General features: G+C 45.1%; 3 protein-coding genes across 5 annotated transcripts in view; 2 read left to right on the forward strand and 1 right to left on the reverse strand.

The window, feature by feature from the left end:
- LOC307209015 (killer cell lectin-like receptor subfamily B member 1B allele A) overlaps positions 1–25,664 on the forward strand; it is a 250,274-nt gene that overhangs the window by 117,256 nt on the left and 107,354 nt on the right. The gene's annotated exons all lie outside the window — the stretch shown is intronic.
- The window catches only part of LOC307208997 (C-type lectin domain family 2 member D-like), a 96,927-nt gene that overhangs the window by 27,998 nt on the left and 43,265 nt on the right, over positions 1–25,664 (reverse strand). The window lies entirely within an intron of this gene.
- Positions 1,515–24,894, forward strand: LOC307208993 (killer cell lectin-like receptor subfamily B member 1B allele B). 2 transcript variants are annotated; one of them, XM_079964060.1, is made up of 6 exons: positions 1,516–1,852; positions 7,068–7,169; positions 12,893–13,033; positions 17,045–17,199; positions 20,433–20,545; positions 21,959–24,894. In XM_079964060.1, exons 1-6 carry the CDS (start codon positions 1,735–1,737, stop codon positions 22,080–22,082), a joined length of 753 nt encoding a protein of 250 aa, XP_079820186.1. In that variant the 5' UTR covers positions 1,516–1,734; the 3' UTR covers positions 22,083–24,894. The 2 variants fall into 2 exon arrangements, with proteins under 2 accessions (XP_079820187.1, XP_079820186.1); XM_079964061.1 differs by lacking the exon at positions 7,068–7,169 and having other exon boundaries at positions 1,515–1,852.

Here is a 25,664-nt window from a genome sequence, read left to right on the forward strand (position 1 = left end):
CTTCTCACCTGGCTGGCGCCCACGCCCCTCGGCAGGCACCCAACCAGGTGCCTCCGAGGGGGCAGTTTCAGCAGCCTTTTGCTGCAGCGCCAGCCTCTCCTCGGCCTCATTCTACACCGTCGTCTCGTCGCGAGTCACCCACCCTCCACTCCCTTTGAGCTCAGGGTCTTAGTTCATTGGCCTTGCTATGGATCTTAGGTTGGTCGCCCTGGTTGTCCAGGCGGCCTGGTAGGAATTTTTCCATTTGGCATTAGGCTTTTTGGTTTTTTCGCCTACCTCGTAGGAATCGTCACAACTTTCGTGGTATTGGTGGGTAGGTTAGGCATTGGAATAATGTGTTGTGGTGTGTCGAAGGGCTAGGTGTGGCTATTGCCTATGCCTTCAATTTTTGGGTATTCCGTTAAAGGAATCTGGCGGTCGTGTATTCTGTCCGATGCCTGCTTGGCGGGAGGCCATGGCACGACCCTCGGTGACATCAGGGGAGAGCCTATAGTTGGATTAGCATCAACAGGCTCCACCTACTGGTGAATAAACCTACCTAGTTTAGACATCCAATGCCTAAGCCAATACCTTTTCACTGCTGTAATCAATAAAGTTGTGGCCTTTTCTTGCCCATTAACCTTATATCATGTGTCCTTGCGTATTCATTTCACATTGCGGGGGTCGGGTCCTCGAACCACAATTGGAGATCTGCTCCACCTCACCAGTTTTGATCATGATTAGGGGATCGCATCCAACTCAAGTACGTTGACAGAGTAGAGACTTGCGGTGCAAATCCTAAAGATAATTACTTCCAGGTATATGAGATTACCTGGGACGCAGGTGGCGCTGTGGGTTAAAGCCTCAGCGCCTAGGGCTTGCCGATCGAAAGGTCGGCGGTTCGAATCCCTGCGGCGGGGTGCGCTCCCGCTGCTCGGTCCCAGCGCCTGCCAACCTAGCAGTTCGAAAGCACCTCCGGGTGCAAGTAGATAAATAGGGACCGCTTACCAGCGGGAAGGTAAACGGCGTTTCTGTGTGCGGCTCTGGCTCTGGCTCTGGCTCTGGCCAGAGCAGCGATGTCACGCTGGCCACGTGACCCGGAAGTGTCTCCGGACAGCGCTGGCCCCTGGCCTCTTAAGTGAGATGGGCGCACAACCCCAGAGTCTGTCAAGACTGGCCCGTACGGGCAGGGGTACCTTTACCTTTACCTATATGAGATTAGGACTGCAGCCTAGGAGCCTTGACTAATTATTCATGTACCACCAGGCACAACATCCTCCAGACATTGCTGAACTACAACTCCCATCTTCCCTGACCATTGCTCACTCTGGATAGGGCTGATGATAATTAGGAGCACAACAACATGGAGAGGGCAACCGGTCCACCGCCCTTGATGTACACAGCACTGCCCAAGGTCCCTGCTCCAGAGGCAATACAATAGGGAGAGAGACAACCAATGGATGGGTGGTGCAAAGGATGAGCAAGATTTTTCTTCTTCTGAAACTGGGCCCCCTAACTTTGCAACGGAAACTGGTTTCTTTCCCTTTTCTGTCTTTTTGTTGTCGTTATTAAAGACTATAGGCAGCATTGAGTAATCAAAAGACATATTAGCAGAGGTGTTGAAGGTTGGTCAAGTTTGATGAGGTGCCATTTCCTGTGCAAGCTTCTCTCTGCTGCCTCTGACAAGCTGTCAAGAGCTGCTTCCCCCTCAGAGTTGAGCCTGACGATCAGAGGGCTGATCTGCCTCATGCGATCATGAACAAGGGATCACATCCAACTCGGGTACATTGCCAGGTGGATAATGCGCCCTGCTACTTTAACTTTCGACCGAGGGAGAATCAAGGAAGACACAGGCCCAAATTCCCGATGCAAGGTAAATAACGGCTTACCTGTACAAATTTGGAGTTTTCTAAGTTGTTAAGGAAAGCAACTGTGGGGATCTCGCATGTCACAGACATTGTAGGGAGTGTTCAAGTGACCAGTCTTCACTACTTGGTTTCTGCATTAATGTGACTAAGGTATGGGCTTCCCCACTTTTCTGCCATGTGTTCAAATGTGTGTTAAATATTGAGTGCCTTCTGTTTTTGACATCCTTCTTCCAAGTAGCAAGTCTTCTTCTAGAGATGGAAGCACATGACTTACCCCCAAAGAATACTGGGGACTGTAGTCTATACCCCACAGAGCTAAAATTCCCAGCGCCTTTAACAAACTACAGTTTGCAGGATTCCTTGGGGGAAGGCATGTGCTGGAAATGTGCTTTAACTACATGGTGGGCACGCAGCCGTAATCAATCAAACCTCTGGGAGAAGTGAATTTTTACCTGGCACTGGAAAGATGGTAAGATGAGAATACAGTGGTACCTTGGGTTAAGTACTTAATTCATTCTGGAGGTCCGTACTTAACCTGAAACTGTTCTTAACCTGAAGCACCACTTTAGCTAATGGGGCCTCCTGCTGCTGCTGTGCCGCTGGAGCACGATTTCTGTTCTCATCCTGAAGCAAAGTTCTTAATCTGAAGCACTATATCTGGGTTAGCGGAGTCTGTAACCTGAAGCGTATGTAACCTGAAGCATATGTAACCCGAGGTACCACTGTACGTGTTACAAAAGATTTGCCCTTTTTTTGGTCTCTTGGTGCATAATGTGCAGCTTCACATATCTGTGATGTGGCCTTATCGCTCCTTGCATTTCACAGATGGTGAGCTATCACCATCAGCCACCAAGGACTGAGGGAGAGGAAGAGAAAGACGCACTACGGCAGCATTCATACCTCTCGGCTAAGTTAAACAATGGTCACACCATACATTTAAAGCACTCTTACACCCCTTGACCGTCATGAAGAACCTTGGGAAAGGTAGTTTGGTAAGAGTGCTGACCCTACAGAGTTACAAACTTCTGCACTCTTAACAAACAACCATTCCCAGAATTCTCCATGACTGCTAAAGTGGTAAAGGAATGTGGTGTGGATAGGACCAATGTATTTTGGGTAGAAATACATGGCGCAGAGGCAGATTTAGGGGAACGTGATCAGTTTGGCCACATTAGGTGGGGAGCTTCAGGGGGGACCCACAGGGGGCTCAGCAACTATTATGTAGAATGGAAGGTGAGGTAGGGGCGCGCTGAATTTTGGCGCCTCACAGGGCACCGCTAAAATTGGAGACCCCAAAGTCCACTGCGGCATGGGGAGATGCAGTTTTAGTCAGGAGAGACCCTCAATCTGCCATAAAGTTGAGTTTGGCAGTTCCTGCCTCTGCAGTAATCTCATTTTACAGCTATAAAATCACAGGCTTGAAGGAAACTGGAAAAAAAATATACACAAAAAACCCTGTTTAGTTCAACCTCTAACTTTTTACAGTATGTTTGTCAACTTGAGCTTCTTGGAGTGAAGATGGAATACAAATTTAGATAGAAAAAAATATATGTTTTATTATTTATTTATTTATTTATTTATTTGACATATATACAGTGATACCTTGGGTTACGTACGCTTCAGGTTACATACGCTTCAGGTTACAGACTCCGCTAAACCAGAAATAGTACCTCGGGTTAAGAACTTTGCTTCAGGATAAGAACAGAAATCGTGCTCCGCCGGCGTGGTGGCAACAGGAGGCCCCATTAGCTAAAGTGGTGCTTCAGGTTAAGAACAGTTTCAGGATAAGAACAGACCTCCGGAACGAATTAAGCACTTAACCCAAGATACCATTGTATTAACAATACTTAATTGCCAACAGCTCTCTATTTCCTTTTAGAAGACTCTGTGGTTGAGTTGTGATACATGCATGCGACATGACGGATTGACACATATGAGAATTGGAAAATAATTTGCCCCCTGACGAAACTGACTAGACTGTGAGGGTTTTGCTATTTCCTGTGGAACCCGCATCAGTTCTGTCATTTCAGTTATCTGTTTTAACAGGTGTAGGTGCATGTCCACATGAGTAGGCTAGCAATTATGGATGTATTATTTTCTGTATGTTCAAAAAACAATAATAAGGTGTCAGGGTGCTGTCAGTGGCTTCCGGCCGGTTGCCCAGGAAAATATAAAGACAAGGAAAAGTTTCTTACAGTCCTTTCTTTTTTCCGGGCGTGCAATTAATCGTGTTTTAGTTTTAGCCACAGCTAATAGTGAGATGAATGATGTAGGTTTTAGTGGAATCTGAACAGTAGCAAAATGATTGCACAACGCTGATTGCAACAATGCAGGATAGAATGGAAACTGTTGCCTCCTTTCACCCCCAGTCTCTTGCCCTGCCAGACTGCCTGTTCCCTGAGATCTGCTAAGGAGTGTCTTTTCTGTGTCTCCTCTGTGATCAAAGCATGGCTGGTTGAAGCATGAAAGAGGAATTTTTTTCCTGTATCTGTCTAATTTGGGAACCATCTTTTCTCAAGAGATGCATTCTCCCACAACCCTATTTTTACCACACATTTATCTTTTTTTATTATTATGACATTTGAATGTGCTAGGATTGTCTACAGCCTCTAAGATTCATGCACACAAAAACATCTGAGTCACTCTGTACTCTCACCTTTCAGTCTGTGTTTTGATCTCCTTATGAGTCACTGTATAAAAAGAAGCTCTCTGTTTTTTGATAGCTTCACTGTTTTTAAAAATTATTTCTACTTTTTTGCTGCCTGCTATCTCCATGTGTGGAGGAGATTTCCCTAATGCCCGGGTTGAAGTGAGAGTCAACTGCCATTTTGACCAGTATGTGGAATATTAGAGCAGAGTCATCTTGTTCAGGCAAGAAAATGTTTTGGGTCAGCAATCTCAAAAGCACAGTGTTGCTTTTGATGTTGCTGACTTATATTTTGCAACACAGGGTTTGGCTTGTTTACTCAAGAAAATGAATTGGGCTGGCTGGCCATTTGCAGGAAGCTTATCTGACAATAAATCTGTCTGGGGTGATAAGATATTGCTGTTTTTAATTGCCTGTTCCTATGTAAGTTCACAGGAAGTGGTTAAGATCAGTCCTGTGTTGGCCAAGTCATCTTTCAACTCATCTTTGCTTACAATCCCATTTAATCACACCAGCAACAATTCCTGTATCCACTGATTCCCCAGGAAATATCTCTGTCTCTCGATCAGTAGTTTCAGCACCTTATAACCAGGGCAATAATGTTTCTGGGAGCCGGGGGTCTGTTCCATGTGATAGCATATTACTTCCCCCAAAGAATCATGGGCACTTTAGTTTACCTCCTTGACAAAACACAGTTCCCAGGATTCACAACCCTAGTTTTCTTTCAGATGTATTCTGCCATGAAAGCCATACTTTAAGACTATGTGGTTCCTTCTTGGCAGCACTGCCACTGAACCATGATTCCAGGGGGCAGTAATGACCTTCAGCCACTCTGGCTGGGGATGATGTGAGCAGGAGTAAAATGACAACTTGGAGTGACATGAATTCCACATCCCTGTCTTACATAAATCTATGGTGTGACTAGATTAACAACAACAACAACAATTTATTATTTATTATTTATACCCCACCCATCTGGCTGAGTTTCCCCAGCCACTCTGGGTGGCTCCCAATCGAGTGTTAAAAACAATACAGCATTAAATATTAAAAACTTCCCTAAACAGGGCTGCCGTCAGATGTCTTTTTAAAATGGGATAGCTGCTTATTTCCTTGACATCTGATGGGAGGGCATTCCACAGGGCACTAGGGCTTTTCCAAAAGTGAAAATGTGGGCAAAGTTGTTGACCTTTATTGTCGATGCCATTCCAGGATATCTGGAGCCCTATCTAGAGCTCATTTTTGGCAGTTTCTGATGTAGGTTTAGAAATGGATCAGAACGTGGGACTATCATTCATTCAGGGCATTGTTAGGGGGCAGCTCAGAGGGCCCAAGCCCTGGTTAGAATCATAGAATTGTAGAGTTGGGAGGGACCCCGAGGGTCATCTAGCCCAACCCCCTGCAATGTGAAATCTCAACTAAACTATCCATAGCAGATGGCCATCCAACCTCTACCTAAAAACCTCAAATACGATAATGTAGATCTAGAAAGGGGAAACTGAAATGATCATGGCGTGGGGCCGGAGCAATTCCTCAGTGCAGAAAGATTACACATTTTCAGTTTTTTTAGTTAGAAAGGGTTCATGAGCCAGCGTGGTGTAGTGGTTAAGAGCGGTGGACTCGTAATCTTGGGAACTGGGTTCGCGTCTCCACTCCTCCACATGCAGCTGCTGGGTGACCTTGGGCCAGTCACACTTCTTTGAAGTCTCTCAGCCCCACTCACCTCACAGAGTGTTGTGGGGGAAGAAGGGAAAGGAGAATGTTAGCCGCTTTGAGACTCCTTAGGGTAGTGATAAAGCGGGATATCAAATCCAAACTCCTCCTCCTCCTCCTCCTCCTCCTCCTCTTCTTCATAATTTTGAGGGAGCACAAGCGAGGCACTCCCACACAGGGATCCCCCCTTTCTGTTCCTTGGGGTCTCTGGGCCCCAGAGCCTAGCCTCACCTTGCCCCCATGCGCTTGTCCCCCTCGTTGAATAGCTGCCTGGCCAGAGTTGGAGCGATGCACCTACTAAGAGCCAGATCAGCCAGTCAGACTTCCCCCTGTGTTTGTGTGTGGGCAGGCAGGTACCGTATTTTTTGCTCTATAAGGCTCACTTTTTCCCTCCTAAAAAGTAAGGGGAAATGTGTGCGTGTGTTATGGAGTGAATGCAAGCTGCGCAGCTATCCCAGAAGCCAGAACAGCAAGAGGGATTGCTGCTTTCACTGCGCAGAGATCCCTCTTGCTGTTCTGGCTTCTGAGATTCAGGATATTTTTTTTCTTGTTTTCCTCCTCCAAAAACTAGGTGCGTTTTGTGGTCTCTTGCGTCCTATAGAGCGAAAAATATGGTAGGTGGTACAGTGCAGCCCCATGAACCCTCTGTGCCCACATGTCAGCGAGGGTTGGCCTTGTGCAGCAGGTTTTGTTTACCCTCAATGCCCAGCCCCTGGTTCTACATATTGCATGTGCACTCACACCCTAGGCACCAGTGAAGGACACAATACAGCTGGTATCGGGCACTGTGGGAAGCAGGATGGATAGGCCTTTGTTCAGATGCCCTCATACTAAGCTCGTTCTCCTATCGCTGGCTCTTGTAGATGACCTGCTCAGACAAGCTCGATGGCATCGCTTCATCATTGGGTCTGGATGTGTTGCAATCCTCATTTTAGTGGGAGCTGTGATAGGGCTCGGCTTTTGGGGTAAGTACCTTAAGGCCTAAAATTACCCACGTGCCCACAAACTGTACTTAATGGAGCACCACAAATTGTCCTTTACTGCCACAGTGAGGCTCTACAGTGGTACCTTGGGTTAAGAACTTACCGTATTTTTCGCTCTATAACACGCACCCGACCATAACACGCACGTAGTTTTTAGAGGAGGAAAATCCGTAGGCATGCCATCCGTAGGCATTCCCTCCATAACACGCACAGACATTTCCCCTTACTTTTTAGGAGGAAAAAAGTGAGTGTTATGGTGCAAAAAATACGGTAATTCGTTCTGGAGGTCCGTTCTTAAGCTGAAACTGTTCTTAACCTGAGGTACCACTTTAGCTGCGCGATTTCTGTTCTCATCCTGAAGCAAAGTTCTTAACCTGAGGTACTATTTCTGGGCTAGCAGAGTCTGTAACCTGAAGCATCTGTAACCTGAAGTGTCTGTAACCCGAAGTACCAGTGTACTCAGAGCAGGGGTTAGGGAAGCACCAGGGCCACTCTGGTCAAACCACACACATCTTTCTCGGACTTGACATCATATACTATGCCAGGGAGAGAAAAGTTCAAGTTGCAACTTTAATTTCTAAAGCTGTGGCTAAAAAGAAAAGTGTCTGCTCCCTATTTGTCATTTGTATCAAAAAGCCAGCACTTTGAACATACCACTTTTTGGCAACAGAGAACGGCAAGAGTCAAAAAGTGCCAACTGTACTCTTTTCAAACACCTCTGAATGGAAGGTCGGCAGTTTGAATCCCCTCGATGGGGTGAGCTCCTGTTGCTCTGTCCCAGCTCCTGCTAACCTAGCAGTTCGAAAACATACCGGTGCAAGTAGATAAATAGGTACCGTTGAGATGGGAAGTCAAATGGGATTTCCATGTGCTCTGGTTTCCATCACGGTGTTCTGTTATGCCAGAAGCGGTTTAGTCATGCTGGCCACATGGGAGGGAGGGAGGGAGGGAGGGAGAGGGGGAGAGAGAGAGAGGACCCTTCATGTGTCAATTCTGCACATGACTCTGTTTGCAAGACAATGCCTCCATCTGGACATAGCTTCCTGATCCAGCATCAGGAGATTTGAGAACAAACAGTGCAGGACTAATCATGTCTACTCAGGAGTCCTATTAAATTCATTGAGGCTTACTCCAAGGTAAGTGGAGTTATCTTCTTACCTCGAAGTAAGCCCCCATTAAACTCCATGGGACACGCTTCTGAGTAGACATATATAGGACTGAACTGTAACCTTACCAATTTGAATAAAGGGGGTTGTTTTCCTAGGCGTTCTCTCCCACCCCACCCCACCCATATTTCTCTCACTGCACAGAAATTTTGCAGCTTGGCCTGGTCTAATTGTGACCAGTTTGAGATGTGTAGTGAATGGGACTTGAGAATAAAACTGCTGCCCTGTGCGCCACAGCATGAGTTACCTGGCTGGCACTGCGGGTGGCGCTAGAGTGAAAATAGTGCCCTGTGCGACTTACGAGTAAAATTGCTTTTTTTAAAATGCCCCCCCAAATTGCAACTGGACATTCTGTTGTGGCGTCTGCAACATATGTAGTTGTGGAAACGACTGGTTCAGAAAGCAAGCAGCAAATTTCACTCATGAGGAAAACTGGTGGTTGTGTTGGGGAAATTGTTCTTAAGGACCTCAGAAAGAAAGCCTTGCATTTCTTTTTCTATGATAAACATGCCCCTTGGTTTGTTTTTTTAAGAGTCAAAACTAATCTGAGCAGGAAAGGGAAAGATAATGTTAGATAGCACGATCATCACCATCATTGTGAGCTCATAGGTCCTAAAATAGTCAAACCACAAGAATGCATAGGGAAATATCTCTTGTAGAAGTGCCGGGTGTGTTTGGTTATGAAACCAAAGCGCAGTGCAAAACACAGTCAAAGAGGTTTCAATTAGGCACCGAAATATAAATTATGGGAAATAGCCTCTTGTTCTTAAGCAAAATAGCTCAGCCTCTCAAAGCAAACCTTCACTATCTTTTCACATTTGTTCAGATATGATACTTCAACTGGTTTCGTCTCTGTCCTCTTATGAATCTTCTGTTCTGCAAGCTATGGAACTACCAGGCAACCAGTAACTAAGTCTTCATGCATAAAAGCTTAAATTTATTGCATTTTTTTTTTTAAAAAATGGAAAACATATTGTAGCAGGGAGTCCTTGGAGCACCCCACAATCACTTAACCTTGACTCTCATAGGTTCAGGTCGGGGCCACAAGCAAGAGACTTCAGCCAGGAGATAGAAGCAAAACAGTGGCCTGTAGGCCTGATCTTTATTGTTGCAACAAGACATCCCACTACCACAAAGACGAAGTGGCCAGAGGCCCCAAACAAGGATTTGTTTTGTTGTTTAGTCATCCCATCTCACCCTCTGTCGTCCCCTTCTCCTTGTGCCCTCCATCTTTCCCAGCATCAGGGTCTTTTCCAGGGAGTCTTCTCTTCTCATGAGGTGGCCAAAGTATTCAAGCCTCAGCTTCAGGATCTGTCCTTCCAGTGAGCACTCAGGGCTGATTTCCTTCAGAATGGAGAGGTTTGATCTTCTTAAAGTTTCCTATAATACGTCTTAGGATGCATCATCAAGACATCATAGATACGTCACAGAAAAAGGTGTGGTCTCAGGTAGAACCTGAGGTCCAGACATGCCCCTGTCACTCAAATATAGTCTTTCACACTTACTCCGTTACAGTGCAAAGGAAAGCATTTACAGTTCCCTGGTCCCTGAGTCAAGTCAAATACACCCCTTTGTCTTCTCTGGGCTTCGTCGCACTATGGGGTGGGTAGGCATTGTGATTGAGTTGGTTATTTGTCTGACACTCTTGGGGCAGGATATCACCGGTCAGAACTACGACCTGTACATCTTGGGGATGATGGTGGGCTCACTAACCTCTCCCTGGGTCCTAAATGCCATTTGAACTGAGAAGATGGATACAAGTGATTTCTTATGAATTTCTAAAGTTTTCCCATTGAGCCAATACACAGATACATTTATCAGTGAATTGCTACGTTTGGTATTGACACTTTCCCTGTTTTCCTTTGTTGGAGACCTGGGGCTCAGTGGGGAGTCCTGAGCCAAGCTCGCCTTGCAGATGCAATGCCTTTGCAGATATTTTGTGGTATTTTTCTCTTGACACTAGAGGATTTGGTTTTTCACAATTGAAAAGGCGGGGAAGTACCTCTGTGTGTGAGTGAATGTGATTGGTAATGTGCAGCAAGTCACACCATCAGTGAGTAACGGCTGCAGTTCTTAGTGACGGGTTGCTTTGATACTACAAGCCCTGGAGTGCTGCCAACATTCTAGGCACGGGTTCAAGAGGTTTTTCTTTTGCCCCTTGCTTTCCACGGAAAACACGCTACTTAGCGCAGAAAATTGCTATTGACGTTCGTTATGATTCAGTGGCACACAGTGGGTTTTCCCGGGGAAAGTGGTGGTGCCAAAGGAAAACCTCTCAGGCTTGTGCCCAGAAAGCATGGATGGGATGGCATAGACTGGTTGGACGCAGAGGAATGGTGGGAGGAGCCAGCTGGGTAAGCAGCAAGAGGAAAAGGCTCAGAGCCCAGGGATTGGTAGTGGGACAATGATGATGAGTGGTTGGAGGGAGAAGAGGGAGGAGACTAGGAAGAGGAGGTGTCAGAAGCTGGAGTCTCCTCCAGCACCATAATTCAAAAGCATCAATTCTTCGGCGATCAGCCTTCTTTATGGTCCAGCTCTCACTTCCATACATCACTACGGAGAAAACCATAGCTCTAACTATATGAACCTTTGTTGGCAAGGTGATGTCTCTGTTTTTTAGGATGCTGTCTAGGTTCGTCATTGCTTTTCTCCCATTCACTTAGCAGAGTGCATTCCCCTTCTTACACAATAGAAAGCTGGTTGCAAACTTGTCTGAATTTCTTAAGACAATAAGCAATTCATCTGGCTTGTCCAGACTGAGATATGTTCTAATATTCCTGGTAAGGCCCCTTTTAAATCCCTCCTAAAAGAATAAAGACGCCACAGTGTTATTCATAAGTAACAAAAAATTGTTTTACTTATGATCAGGCAGAGCACAGTGTGATCCCTGAAGGCAGGCTTAAGGCTTAAAGTTACAAACATGTACAAACAAGTTTACCCCCATATGGGAGATTGTTACGATATAGAAGCAATGCCGCTGCGAGCTGCTAGCTTGAAAACATCACGTGATGTTGGGACTTTCCGTGGGAAACAGAGGGACAGTCAATTCACAGTGCGAAGCACCGGAATTAGCTCAGAATGTAATATGAGCTCTTCCTTTTGTTCCTGTCCAGGAAGTACAGTGGTGCCCCGCAAGACAAATGCCTCGCAAGACGAAAAACTCGCTAGACGAAAGAGTTTTCCGTTTTTTGAGGTGCTTCGCAAGACGAATTTCCCTATGGGCTTGCTTCGCAAGACGAAACGTCTTGCGAGTTCTTGCGAGTTTGTTTCCTTTTTCTTAAAGCCACTAAGCCGCTAAGCCGCTAATAGCCGTGCTTCGCAAGACGAAAAAACCGCAAGACGAAGACACTCGCGGAACAGATTAATTTCGTCTTGCGAGGCACCACTGTACAGGAAGTGTTTGTCACTCGACTGCTAGAGCTTGAAGAGAGCAGTCATGTTTTTTGTAATGCTGCAAAGACAGAAATAAAGGCATGTAAATACGTTTCTGTCTATCTCTTTCCCCTGCCGGGGGGCAAGAAAGAAGGGGTGTGTTCTTCTCACGCTGAGAAGGATTGCCTATTGCGACCTCTGCCTGGATCTTGCTGGGGAATGCAGACAGGGAGGTCAACAGGAGATCAAGCCGGGTGCCTGGGAGTGTTGCCAGTAACTCCTGATATAGGCTTGAATTCCGACAGAGATAACCTGGGGAACAGCTGAGGCAGCCAGCAGTACAGTCCAGGTGATGCAGGAAGCAGGCAGGACAAACAGGAAGGTCAAAAAGAGGAAGGTAGCAGTGTGACTTGTCCTTTTACCAGGTCTGGAAAGGTCACACCCACCTAGTAGTCACATGCAAGGAAGGAAGGCCAGGAGGAACAGAAAGTTTCAACTGACTGGACCAAACATTCCCTTACATGTCCAGTCTAGCAAAACAAGGAATGTTATACTTGACTGCTCCCAGTGGATTACATCCCACAGGAACGATGGGCAATTACAATGGCAGCCACCCTCCCCACAGTGCTCATTGAAGGAGCACCCAAAAAGGGATCCCAGGGCAACAGTGTCAGTATCAAGCCCATTGCAGCTGCTGATACTGGGTCTGCCTGTCCATACTGGAGAGACTGAAACTGCAACACGCACGACGCCAGAAATCTGGTCTAGGAAACATTGGAGGACAAAAGAGAAAACACTCAAATGGAACAAGCCAGCCCATATTTTTGCATAAAAGAGAGCAACCCACACTCCTCCACATGCAGCTGCTGGGTGACCTTGGGCCAGCCACACTTCTTTGAAGTCTCTCAGCCCCACTCACCTCACAGAGTGTTTGGTGTGGGGGAGGAAGGGAAAGGAGAATGTTAGCCACTTTGAGACTCCTTAAAGGGAGTGAAAGGCGGGATATCAAATCCAAACTCTTCTTCAACCCATCGTAATTCCAGAGAAAAGGACTAGTGTGGCAGCAACTTTTCTGTATTTCCAACAATACATTTTCTTTTCAAATAAATCTTAAGCATACCATTACCCTCATCTTGCTGATCGCCTAAATAGTCATGCCTTTTAAAGTTTTTCAGATGAAACAAGCTCTGGCGAAGGCACAAACCTGCCCAGGACCCAGCAATGGAACACAGCAGATCAGGACCACCCCAGAGCAGTGTCAGACTTTGCGGCAGTTTCTGTGCAAGCCACACAGCAATCACATAGCAGGTAACACCTGAGCTTTCAATAGCCTTTGGTTGATAAACAGGAATGCCGACACAATGATGATCCAGCTAAAGTCAAATGCTTGCAGATCCCATTGATTCCAATGAAAAGGTTGCAAAACGTGTATAACAAAAGAACTGGTTCAAGTATTTTTTTTTTTAATAAATGTTTATTAAGATTTTTTAAATACAAATTCAAAAATAATCACCAATATAACATATATCATAGCATATTTTCAAAACCTCTTTGGACTCCCTCACATCTCCCGCTCCCACTTACATCATCTTAAGTTTTAACCAGCAAATTATCGTCTTATTTAAATTCTTAAATCCCATTCTTTTAAACATAATCTAATCGTTCTCCCAATGGTTTATATTTTCCTCAATCTACCTATCATCCTAATTCCATCTAATTTAGTGGTGGTCAATTATTTGTGATCTAGCATCCTTCTTAACATTCAACCAAATTACAATACTTTTTAAAGTAAACCTTAAATTTCTTCCAGTCTTCTTCAACCTTCTCTTCTCCCAGGTCTCGGATTCTGCCAGTCATCTCGGCTAGTTCCATATAGTCTATCAGCTGCATCTGCCACTCTTCCAGTGTGGGTAGATCTTGGGTTTTCCAGTGCTTAGCGATAAGTATCCTTGCTGCTGTTGTTGCAAGAACTGGTTCAAGTAAACCAATATGAGCTTCTGCCTGGGGGCAGGTGGTGCTAAATCAGGGGTCGCCAACATGGTGCCCTCCAGATGTTTTGGAGCACAGCACCCATCAGCTTGCATGACCAATGGTCATGGATAATGGAAGTTGTAGTTTTCAACATCTGGCGGGCATCGGGTTGGCTATGCTAGCTGTGTAAAAAAAACCCTCAGGACACAAGCCCATTGTACAATTTTGCATAAAATCTGCAGGTGCTAACATATGTAAAGATGCAGATTTTAGGTATGCTTTCAGAGAGACAGCCATCTTGTAAGCACAGTAAATAGCAATATAATAATAATAATAATAATAATAATAATAATAATAATAATAATAATTTATTATTTATACCCCGCCCATCTGGCTGGGCCTCCCCAGCCACTCTGGGCGGCTTCCATAAAAACCAAAAATACAGTAAAATATCACACGTTAAAAACTTCCCTGAACAGGGCTGCCTTAAGATGTCTTCTGAATGTCAGGTAGTTGTTTATCGCTTTGACATCTGCTGGAAGGGCGTTCCACAGTGCGGGGGCCACTACCGAGAAGGCCCTCTGCCTGGTTTCCTGTAGCTTTGCTTCTCGTAATGAGGGAACTGCCAGAAGGCCCTGGGCGCTGGACCTCAGCGTCCGGGCAGAATGATGAAGGTGGAGACGCTCCTTCAGGTATACTGGACCGAGGCCATTTAGGGCTTTAAAGGTCAGCACCAACACTTTGAATTGTGCTCGGAAACATACTGGGAGCCAATGTAGGTCTTTCAAGACCGGTGTTATATGGTCTCGGCAGCCGCTCCCAGTCACCAGTCTAGCCGCCGCATTCTGGATCAGTTGTAGTTTCCGAGTCACCTTCAAAGGTAGCCCCACATAGAGTGCATTGCAGTAATCCAAGCGGGAGATAACCAGAGCATGCACCACTCTGGCGAGACAGTCCGCAGGCAGATAGGGTCTCAGCCTACGTACCAGATGGAGCTGGTAAACAGCTGCCCTGGACACAGATTTGACCTGTGCTTCCATGGACAGCTGTGAGTCCAAAATGACTCCCAGGCTGCGCACCTGGTCCTTCAGGGGCACAGTTACCCCATTCAGGACCAGGGAATCCTCCACACCTGCCCGCCTCCTGTCCCCCAAAAACAGTACTTCTGTCTTGTCAGGATTCAACCTCAATCTGTTAGCCACCATCCATCCTCCAACCGCCTCCAGACACTCACACAGGACCTTCACCACCCTCACTGGTTCTGATTTAAAGGAGAGGTAGAGCTGGGTATCATCCGCATACTGATGAACACCCAGCCCAAACCTCCTGATGATCTCTCCCAGCGGCTGCATGTAAATGTTGAAAAGCATGGGGGAGAGGACAGAACCCTGAGGCACCCCACAAGTGAGAGCCCAGGGGTCTGAACACTCATCCCCCACCACCACTTTCTGAACACGGCCCAGGAGGAATGAGCGGAACCACTGTATGACAGTGCCCCCAGCTCCCAGCCCCTCAAGACAGTCCAGAAGGATGTTATGGTCGATGGTATCAAACGCCGCTGAGAGATCCAGCAGAACTAGGAAACAGCTCTCACCTTTGTCCCTAGCCCGCCGGAGATCATCAACCAGTGCGACCAAGGCAGTTTCAGTCCCATGATGAGGCCTGAATCCCGACTGGAAGGGATCCAAATGGTCCGCTTCTTCCAGGCGTGCCTGGAGTTGTTCAGCAACCGCTCGCTCAATCACCTTGCCCAAGAATGGAAGATTTGAGACTGGACGATAGTTGGCCATCGTGGCCGCATCTAAAGATGGTTTTTTAAGAAGCGGTTTAATAACCGCCTCTTTCAGCGGGTCTGGGAAGGCTCCCTCACGGAGGGAAGCATTCACCACCCCACGAAGCCCATCGCCCAGTCCTTCCCGGCTAGCTTTTATAAGCCAGGATGGGCAAGGATCCAGGAGACAGGTGGTTGGTTTCACTCGTCCAAGCAGCCTGTCCACATCCTCGGAGGTAACAGATTGGAATTGATCCCACTCAACTTGACCAGACAGAACTCTAGCACTCTCCCGCCCCAGTCCTGCTCCCACGGTGGAGTCTACTTCTTCCCGAATCTGAGCGATTTTATCTGCAAAAAACTTTGCAAAATCATTGCAGGAGAACATGTGGCCCGTACTGGGCCCCGATGTTGCAGGTGGTTCCGCTAAATTGTGAACCACCTGAAAAAGTCTCCTGCTGCTGTTTTCTGCAGATGCAATAGAGGCGGTGAAGAAATTCTTCGCCGTCGCTATCGCCACTTGGTAGGCTCGACGTTGAGCTCTAACCTGTGTCCGGTCAGATTCGGAATGAGTTATCCGCCACCGGCGCTCTAGCCGTCTCAACGATTGTTTCATTGCCCTCAGATCCATGGAAAACCACGGGGCTGTCCGGGCTCCATGCAATCGGAGAGGGCGCTTCGGAGCCAAACAGTCAATAGCCCTGGTTAACTCCGCATTCCAGCGGGCCACCAGAGAATCGGCTGAAAGGCCATCAACATGGGATAAAGCATCCCCTACCACTCTCTGGAAACCATTTGGATCCATTAAGTGGCGGGGGCGGACCATCCAAATTGGTCCCACCTCCCTGCAGAGGGGATGGGTCGCAGAGAAGTCCAGTTGCACCAGGAAGTGATCTGACCATGGCACTTCTTTCGTTTCGCTTTTACTTCGTGTCAGATCACCAACATCCATAGAGGTAAACACCAGGTCCAAGGCATGTCTGCGGCTATGGGTTGAGCCAGACTTATTCAGGGACAGCCCCATGGAGGCCATGCTTTCCACGAAGTCCCGAGCGGCCCCTTGTAAGGTCGTGTCGGCATGGATGTTAAAATCCCCTAGGACAATCAAGCTGGGTGTCTCCAGGAGAACATCCGCCACGACCTGAAGCAGCTCGGGCAGGGAATCCTTGGTGCAGCGGGGAGGTCGGTACACCAAAAGGAATCCTGTACTGCCCCTATTGCCCAACTTCCAGAACATGCACTCAGAAAACTGGGTCTTCCTAATAGGACGCCTGGTGCAAACTAATGACTTTCTAAAAATCACTGCAACCCCCCCTCCCCGCCCACATGACCTGGGTTGCTGTGCGTAAGAGAAACCTGGTGGACAAGCAGCGGCAAGGACAGGCCCATCCGCTTCATCCAACCAAGTCTCTGTTACACGTGCCAGGTCAAGTCCTCCATCCATGATTAAGTCATAGAAAACTGCTTTTGAAAGAGGGGGTGGAGGTTCGGAGCCCGGTGCAAAAGACTCTGAACTTGGGCTCACTGGGATGCCCTCTAACAGCACACCTGGCTTCATGGTTTTCTTCTTCTTCCAGAGAATTTAGATTGCAAGCTCTGCCCGGAAAACTGGCAGCGCCATGGAGACAAGTGCTACTGGATTTCCAGAGAGAAGGGAACCTGGAACAAGAGCCAGAATGACTGTGCAGCAAAAGACTCTCAACTTGCTGTGATACAAAAACAGGTGGAATTGGTAAGTCCTGACTAGTAACTTTCTTTTGTTGGTGTGTGTAGTCAGTGCTTTGTTTGTTGTGGCCGTAGTTACTGATATGGCATACACTCGCCTCATTTTTTTGCTGTGGCTTGGATGGCAGCCATTTTGTGCTACTACCGTCCACAGCCCAGTCATCATCATACAAGTACTGACACCTCTTTATTTTTCTTTTTATCACAGTCAAGCTGGGTTTTCTGCTCTTTTATTTATTTGATTTCAGTCGCTTCCTGTGAAGCGCTTCAACATGATTTCGCCACACAATTAAAACTTATAAAAGACCAATTACATGTATAAAAAGAGTTTTAAACTCAATATAGATGCCGAGTGAGAAAAATATCTCCACTTAGAAGATTTGTTGAAGGTAGAAAGTATCCCTCAGATGCCCTGAAGAACGTAGAGATGACGCCTCTCTAAGGCAGGCGTCCTCAAACTCGGCCCTCCAGATGTTTTTGGCCTACAACTCCCATGATCCCTAGCTAGCAGGACCAGTGGTCAGGGATGATGGGAATTGTAGTCTCAAAACATCTGGAGAGCCGAGGTTGAGGAAGCCTGCTCTAAGGTATAATAGGAGGGATTTCCAAAGGGTCATTTCAAGACTCTGTAAACTGAGGTAATTTTAGTCCCTGACGTCATATAGAATGGAATGTGTTGGCCCTGTAGCCAGCTGCATTTCTAGTGGGACATTTTTTGGCTGGGGTGGGGTGGGGGAGACACATAGGGCCAGCCAGTCCCTGGACTATACTTACTGGTTGAGAGGATGTGAAGGCCAGGCCAGGGAAATGGAAAGGCAGTGACCTTTTCTTCAGAGCATGTGTTACCTTATATTTTGGGTTATGAAAAGGTCAAGCTATGAGACAATTTAGTATGAACACCAGGAATTAAACGACTGGATATTTTTATGCTGCATGAGGAAAAAATGATGATAAGGATACAGCGAACAAGGGAATGCTGAAAGGTCTAAAACAAGCAAAATAGCTTACGCTATAACTAAGAATTTGAAAACTAGTGTGGAGCTTTTGTTTCCCCAAAATAATCATCTTTTAATCTAGTATCACCATACCAATACAAAAAAAAAAAAAAAAAAAAAAGTTTGAGAAAGAGTAAGTGCACATTGCAAGACAGCCACAGTCAAGCCTTTCGGAGTGGTGCTGAGAATAATATGTACAACTTTCTTGTTGAAGTCAATGGGATCCAGTCCACAGCTTTGTAAAATGTTTACTGCATAATAGACTTACACGCTTACAAAAATGCTCGAACGCTTTCTGACTGGTAGGCTCACAATACATCTTTTCTGAGAGAGAAATAGGCCCCTTTCCCAAGGTTTTCAGGTTTTCCTAGAATTAGAGTAATGTAAAAAAATTAAAAAGTGGTTATCTCTCCTTCCTTTTTCAAATGCACCCCCCCCCCAAATTTGCCAAACTCTTGTGGATTATTAAGAGTCTCTGCAACTGAGTTAGAATGGAAAATGTTGACATAAAAACCTGCAGTGTCAGGAAGTTGGCAAAAGTCACAGCTGGGAAACTCCTTTGAAAGATATTTGTGTTGCTTCATTTTAAGAGAATCTTGGCTGCGGAGAATTCTTCTTTTGTCAGAGGGTTATTCATAGGGAGAGAAGTTGGTTCCTGTGCTCAAAAATAAAGTCTGATTAAAGCATGATGCCACTTCAGTGATTATTGCATCATTTCCAGAAAGTTTCCTGTTCTTATCAAGAAGACACATGACTGCTCTGCTCTGCTTTTCCAAGAATATTGCAGAGGCGAGAGCTTTCCCCCTTCCAAGGTACAATCTCCAAGAAGTTCACACAAGCAACCAGGCTTTTAAAAAGCCTTCAGTTGTTGCTGCAAAGAGGCTTTTTCCTCCCAAGCCTAATTGCACCTGGGGAGGGGTAATTTTGGAATGATGGTCGTAGCTGGTAAGGGGTAATGCAGCATGTGGTTCACAGAGTCACAATGGTGGCCCTATCTTCCTACGAGAGGTCATTCCAAACAGCCGGACAGAGTTGGGGGTGCATGTTGTGAAATCTGCCATTCATTCAGAAGCAGAGCTTAAATGTGAGGTCTATCTAATCTCAGAAACAGCAGCCTTAAAGGTCAATCTATGAATGCATATTTCTAGGGTTGCTATATTCAGAAGAGCAAAAAAGGAGGACACCTTTGCCTAAATACGGATCGCTGTGATGACTCTCATTTTGAACACCCCTAGTATATGTAGGCTCTAGAAGTTGTGATATATTGCTGGTAAATGTAAAGGTAAAGGGACCCCTGACCATTAGGTCCAGTCGTGACCGACTCTGGGGTTGCGGTGCTCATCTCGCTTTATTGGCTGAGGGAGCCGGCGTACAGCTTCCGGGTCATGTGGCCAGCATGACTAAGCCGCTTCTGGTGAACCAGCGTATGGAAACACCATTTACCTTTCTGCCGGGGTGGTACTTATTTATCTACTTGCACTTTGACGTGCTTTTGAACTGCTAGGTTGGCAGGAGCAGGGACCGAGTAATGGAATTTGAACTGCCGACCTTCTGATCGGCAAGCTCTAGGCTCTGTGGTTTAGACCACAGCGCCACCCACGTCCCTATAGTGCTGGTAGTAATGTTCTTAACTTTAAAGGGCCTGCCAGAGTAGAGCCACGGGCACTGTAACCACTGGCAGAGGAAGAGGAGTGCGGGGGGAGCGCACTGCCCCCGGCAGTACGATCCCGGTGGGGTGCCATCGCGGCTGCCCCCCGCCTGCACTGGGAGCCATGCCCCCAGGACACATGCCATGCCCCTGTGGGCAGTTCGCCATGACCCCAGGATGTGTGCCCCACTTCTGAGACGCGTGCCAGCCCTGCCCCCGCCTGCTCTTCTCTCCCCCGCCCCCCGGCACCAGAACATGAAGCTCCGCCACTGACTGTAACTACAAACACCCATGTGACCACAAGGCCGCTGATCCTCATTGGCCCTGGAGAAGAGGGAGTGTGCATGCTGTGGAATGCTCCTGTTCCATTCATGAAAAATGGCGAGGGATGGGAGTGCGACACTTGGGGCTTTTAAAATTGTTTTTTTTTTTAAAAACAAACTTGGGTTACTGTAAACAAACAAACAAAACACCTGGACATTTGGGCAAATTTTAAAAATTTGCCCAGGCAGAAATTTTAATCCTGAAAAATAGAGTGTGTCTGGGAGAAAGAGGACATGTTTCAACCCTACAACGTCCTTCTCGCATCCTTGACAGGATTTCATACGTCATAAAACTGATGGAGGGCAACTTCTGTGGATTGGAGTGACCACCATACCTCCTTCTCATGAATGGTCTTGGGTCGATGGCTCCCCACTAAATGACACACTGTGAGTATTTACATCCTACAGTTTCATACCGGTTTTGGCTGGAAATGTGTGTTAGTTCTTCTACTCGCAGTGTTATTCTGCACCTCCTCTACAGTTTTATTCCATTTTACTGTACAGTTATCTACACTTTCAGATCATTATCTGCTTCATGACACTTGGTTGTGCTGACTTATCTTTAAATATGCAGACATCAAAGGCTCAAACCACATGAGAGCAGATAATTCACACACTCTTTCTCTCTTTCTCTCTTTCATTTTCTCCTTTTTCTTTTCCTTCCTTCCTTCTTGCCATGGAAATGAGATGTTCTTGTTCTTCTTATATTGTTAATATCCTGGCTTGCTCATCTGTGGAATTCACAGTACATGAATTCACAATACATGTAATGATTTCACTGTGTGGGGAGCCAATTGGTCAATTACACTCTCCAGTCTTCCATACATTCCATACATTACACTCTCCAGTCAAATTGCGATGTCTTCCATACAAAAGACCAATAAAGAAGAGTAGAGCAACATCAAAAAAATGCCACATCAAGAGCGAGAAACAGATGCAAGAAAACACACACTACACAGTAAGCGACACATAAACCATACATAAAGCAAACAAGGAAACTCCAACAGGGGAAACCCCCTCCCCACTTCAACAGCAAGAAACAGGCACAGAAAAAACTCCAAGCATCAGAGTAAGCCATTCATATCTGCAGCACACCTGCACATCAGCATTGAGAGAGCCATTGTAGTGTAGTGGTTAGAATGTTGGACTGGGACCTGGGAGACCAGAGTTCAATCCCCTCTTGGCCATGAAGTTCCCTGGGTGAATTTGGGCCAATCTCTGTCTGCCTCACAGGGTTATTGTGAAGGAAAGAACCATGCACACTAGGGCGGTTCATAAAAAACTTTTTTTAAAAAAGGTCTTATCTTACTACACTAAGGATTATATAGCTATATCTGAAATTTCATGCATATCGGTTAATATCTTGACCCTCCTCCACGAAAATAGCTGTTTACTTGGCCGTTTTCCTATGTCGTGAAGGTTGAAATTTCAATTCAGTGGAGCAGGATCAAGATATTAACTGATATGCATGAAACTTCAGATATAGCTTATATAATCCCTAGTGTAGTAAGATAAGACCTTTGGAGCAGGCATTTTAAAAAATAAATAAATTTATGAACCTCCCTAATATACACCACCTTGAGCTCCTTGAAGGAAAGGCAATAAGTAAAAATAATAATAATTAAAGAGAATGGAACTGATGCTCAATTCCAGAAGCATTGTTCATGATAGCTAAAAATGGACAGTGCACATTTGGAAACTCAGTTTAGGAATATAAAGGGGGCAGGGAGAGATGCCATCACTGTCAAGGTGAAAAACCAACTCTGGCCTTCCTGCTTGACTTTCTCCTCTATTCTGCAGATTGCAAGTCACAGGTCTTGCTGAAGCGAACAGCTGCGGGATGCTGAAGGGGAAGAGAGTTAATTCAGAAGCCTGCAGTGCCATAGCCAAGTGGATCTGTGAGACGGAAGTTCGTCTGGTGTAAATAATAACAAAGGAGGGAAAGAGAAGACGTGGGCCCGTGCAAGAACGATGGCAAGATCCTGCTACGATTGTCCTGACACGTGCAGCCGAATCAAAGGGGGGAAAGATTGCTTTTGAGACAATGCTTGTTCTTTGTGAAAAGCGCTTCTATGTCAAAATCAGCGGGCCTCTTAATACTTTGCAGAAGTGTCCCTGTTGGGTGTGATTCTTTCCCAGAAATGCTGGAGACAGTGTTGAAGTCCAGGACTGGCCACAGTGACTCACCCACTTAGCTTGGAAGAGGTGGAACATGGAAAGTGAGAATTTCCATACCCTAAGTTACATCTGACATCCTTGGATACCCTTTGCAAAGTGGAAATAGTAATGTTAGTGCAGTGGTTTCTTGCTGGTCTGGGGGGGTTCTTAGAAAATGCCCAAACCTGCCCAGCTTCTGGAGCTGGACAGACAAATTAATGGATCACGTAAAAGACACAGTCCCCCTTTAACTTCACCCTACCCCTTTTCTGACAGGTGTAGCTCATGTCATGAGGGAGTAATCCAATTAAATTCTCATTTACAACCAAATTAATACAGTGGTACCTCAGGTTAAGTACTTAATTCGTTCTGGAGGTCCGTTCTTAACCTGAAACTGTTCTTAACCTGAAGCACCACTTTAGCTAATGGGGCCTCCTGCTGCTGCTGCGCCGCTGGAGCACGATTTCTGTTCTCATCCTGAAGCAAAGTTCTTAACCCAAGGTACTATTTCTGGGTTAGCGGAGTCTGTAACCTGAAGTGTATGTAACCTGAAGCGTATGTAACCTGAGGTACCACTGTATAAGTTGCACTTCCTTTTTCTCTTTTTTAAAATTTATTTTTATTAAAGATTTCTTTTTTAAAAAAAATATTAACAATTTCAACATAACAAATCATCAAAACAAATAATCTTAATTATTTCCCCCCTTTTTTCCTCCCCTCTTCCCAAAGAACCCTCCCCCCAAGTCTTCCCTCAGCTCCTCTCTCTGATTTCTCAACTCATGTTATTTTCTGCATATTGTAAAATTGTACATATCCTTTTATTATCTATTATATTAACCCTCAATAAATCTGTGTATGTTTATTCAAAACCTGCCAAAGAGTCCAGTTCATTTTGTTGTCTTTTTAGATAATTTGTAAAAAGTTCCCATTCTTCTTTAAAGTCACAGTTGTCCTTATCTCACAATTTGTATGTGGGTTTCGCCAGTTCTGCATAGTTCATCAATTTCTCTTGCCACTGTTCTTTTGTTCGGGTTTCCTCATTCTTCCATCCTTGGGCTAATAAGACTCTTGCCGCCGTTGTAGCATACATAAATAAATTCTTTATTTTCCTTGGCAGGTTATTAAAGATTTCTTAGTTTACAAAAGTATGTGCAACGTCGCTTTTCCCAGATGCATTTTCTACAGATCATTTTCATTTCTTGTGAGACATTAGTGTTTATTAGGAAGAAAAGGGGGAAAGAGTTGGAGGGGCGGGATAAATTGTACTTTCTGAATCAATATGAGAACCAAAACATGATGCCTTCAAAATTCACCCTTAACCAAATTTTGTGATGCCATTATTCAGCCAAGCAGTGTTTACAAAAATGCACTTATTAGGGGTAAATGTGCATAGAAAATAATATACAGTGGTACCTTGGTTCTTAAATGCCTTGGTTCCCAAATGCTGAAAACCCGGAAGTAAGTGTTCCAGTTTTCAAACATTTTTCAGAAGCTGAACGTCTGATGTGACTGTCAGATATTGTTTACTGCACCAATCAGAAGCTGCACCTTGGTTTTCAAACATTTCAGAAGTCAAACAGACTTCCAGAATGGATTAAGTTTGGCACTCTTGTTTTTGCTATTTTGCGTTTTTCTTTTTGAGGTTTTTTTGGTTAATTTGTTTTTGTGACTGTGTGGAACCCAGTTCAGCTACTGGTTGATTGATTGTGTGACTGGAGAAATGGATAAAAGCCCCCCGTCCAAACCATGACTATCATCAGTGCAGGTAAGAAAAAATAAATAAATTAATTTTTATCATCTACAATACTGTCTTATTTATTTTATAGTACAGTACATTGCTTTCATTTTATGGATCAATGGTCTTGTTAGTTAGTAAAATTCATGTTAAATTGCTGTTTTAGGGGTTGCTTTTAAAAGTCTGGAACGGATTAATCCATTTTGCATTACTTTCTATGAGAAAACATACCTTGGTTTGGAACGCTTTGGTTTTGGAACGGACTTCTGGAACAGATTAAGTTTGAGAACCAAGGTACCACTGTACTAGAGAAAGTAACATGCAAGAATTATTCACATTAAGAGAAATTTCTTTTGAAAATGTGCCCATTCGTTAAAACTGCATACAAAGATGTGTATAGTAGGATAAATTTGTATCAAAATGCTGAAGAATTCTCATGAGGTTTTCTTTTTCTAAATGGTGAATTGCTGCAGAAATGTGGAGAATGAAGTTAAGATTGGGAAAATTGGAAATTAAGAGAATTGAAACTGACAGATCCTTGCATCCCTAGTCTTGACTTATACCTGATGTAGTCTCTGCCCCATATCTTTCTGCAAAGAGGCAGTGCAGGCTAAGATGAATGGACATTGTTTTAGGACAGAAGTGGGCAACCTGTGGTCCTCCAGGTGAAGACACAGCTATCTTTCTCAGTGGGTAGAGCTTCAGACTCTTAACCTCATGGCCGTAGATGTGAGTCCCACTTTGGGCGAAAGATTCTTGCTTTGCAAGGGGTTGGACTAGATGACTTTCATGGTTCCTTCCAACTCCATGTACAGTGGTACCTCGGGTTAAGAATTTAATTCATTCTTGAAGGTTAAGAACGGACATTGCAGACATTTTGGCAAAAAGATTGAAAAAGGTGTTAGTGGAGGAGATTCATAAAGACCAGGCAGGCTTTCTCCTTGGTAGGCATATATCTACCAACGTAAGGAATATAATTGACATTATAGAAATGTTGACAGTGAATATTAATACAAAGGCAGTTTTAATTTTCGTGGATGCGGAGAAAGCCTTTGACAATATATCTTGGAAATTTATGAAGAAGAACCTTCATGGGATGGGGGTAGGCCAAAAGTTTGAAAATGGTATAAGTGCAATTTATTCGGAACAAAAGGCAAAGTTAATTGTAAATAATGTGGTCACTGACGAACTACTTATTGAAAAAGGGACACGGCAGGGGTGCCCAATATCCCCATTACTTTTTATATCGGTCCTGGAGGTTTTGTTAAATATGATTAGGGGGGACCAGCTGGTGAAAGGGATCCAGGTCGGAGCCAGACATTACAAATTGAAGGCCTTTGCAGATGATTTAGTATTGACTTTGCAAGAGCCAGACACTAGTACCAAAAGAGTCCTAGAATTAATTCAAGTATTTGGTCAGGTCGCAGGATTTAAGTTGAACAAACAAAAAACTAAGGTACTGGGAAAAAAATTAACAAATGTTGAAAGAGAGAGATTCCAAGAGGAAACTGGGTTAATGGTGGCAAAAAGAGTAAAATACCTGGGGATTAATATGACATCTAAGAACGTAAATTTATTTAAGGATAATTACGATAAGTGCTGGACAGAGATAAA

Source organism: Podarcis cretensis, assembly GCF_951804945.1.
Source record: "Podarcis cretensis genome assembly, chromosome: 2".
NCBI classification, from domain to species: Eukaryota; Metazoa; Chordata; class Lepidosauria; order Squamata; family Lacertidae; genus Podarcis; species Podarcis cretensis.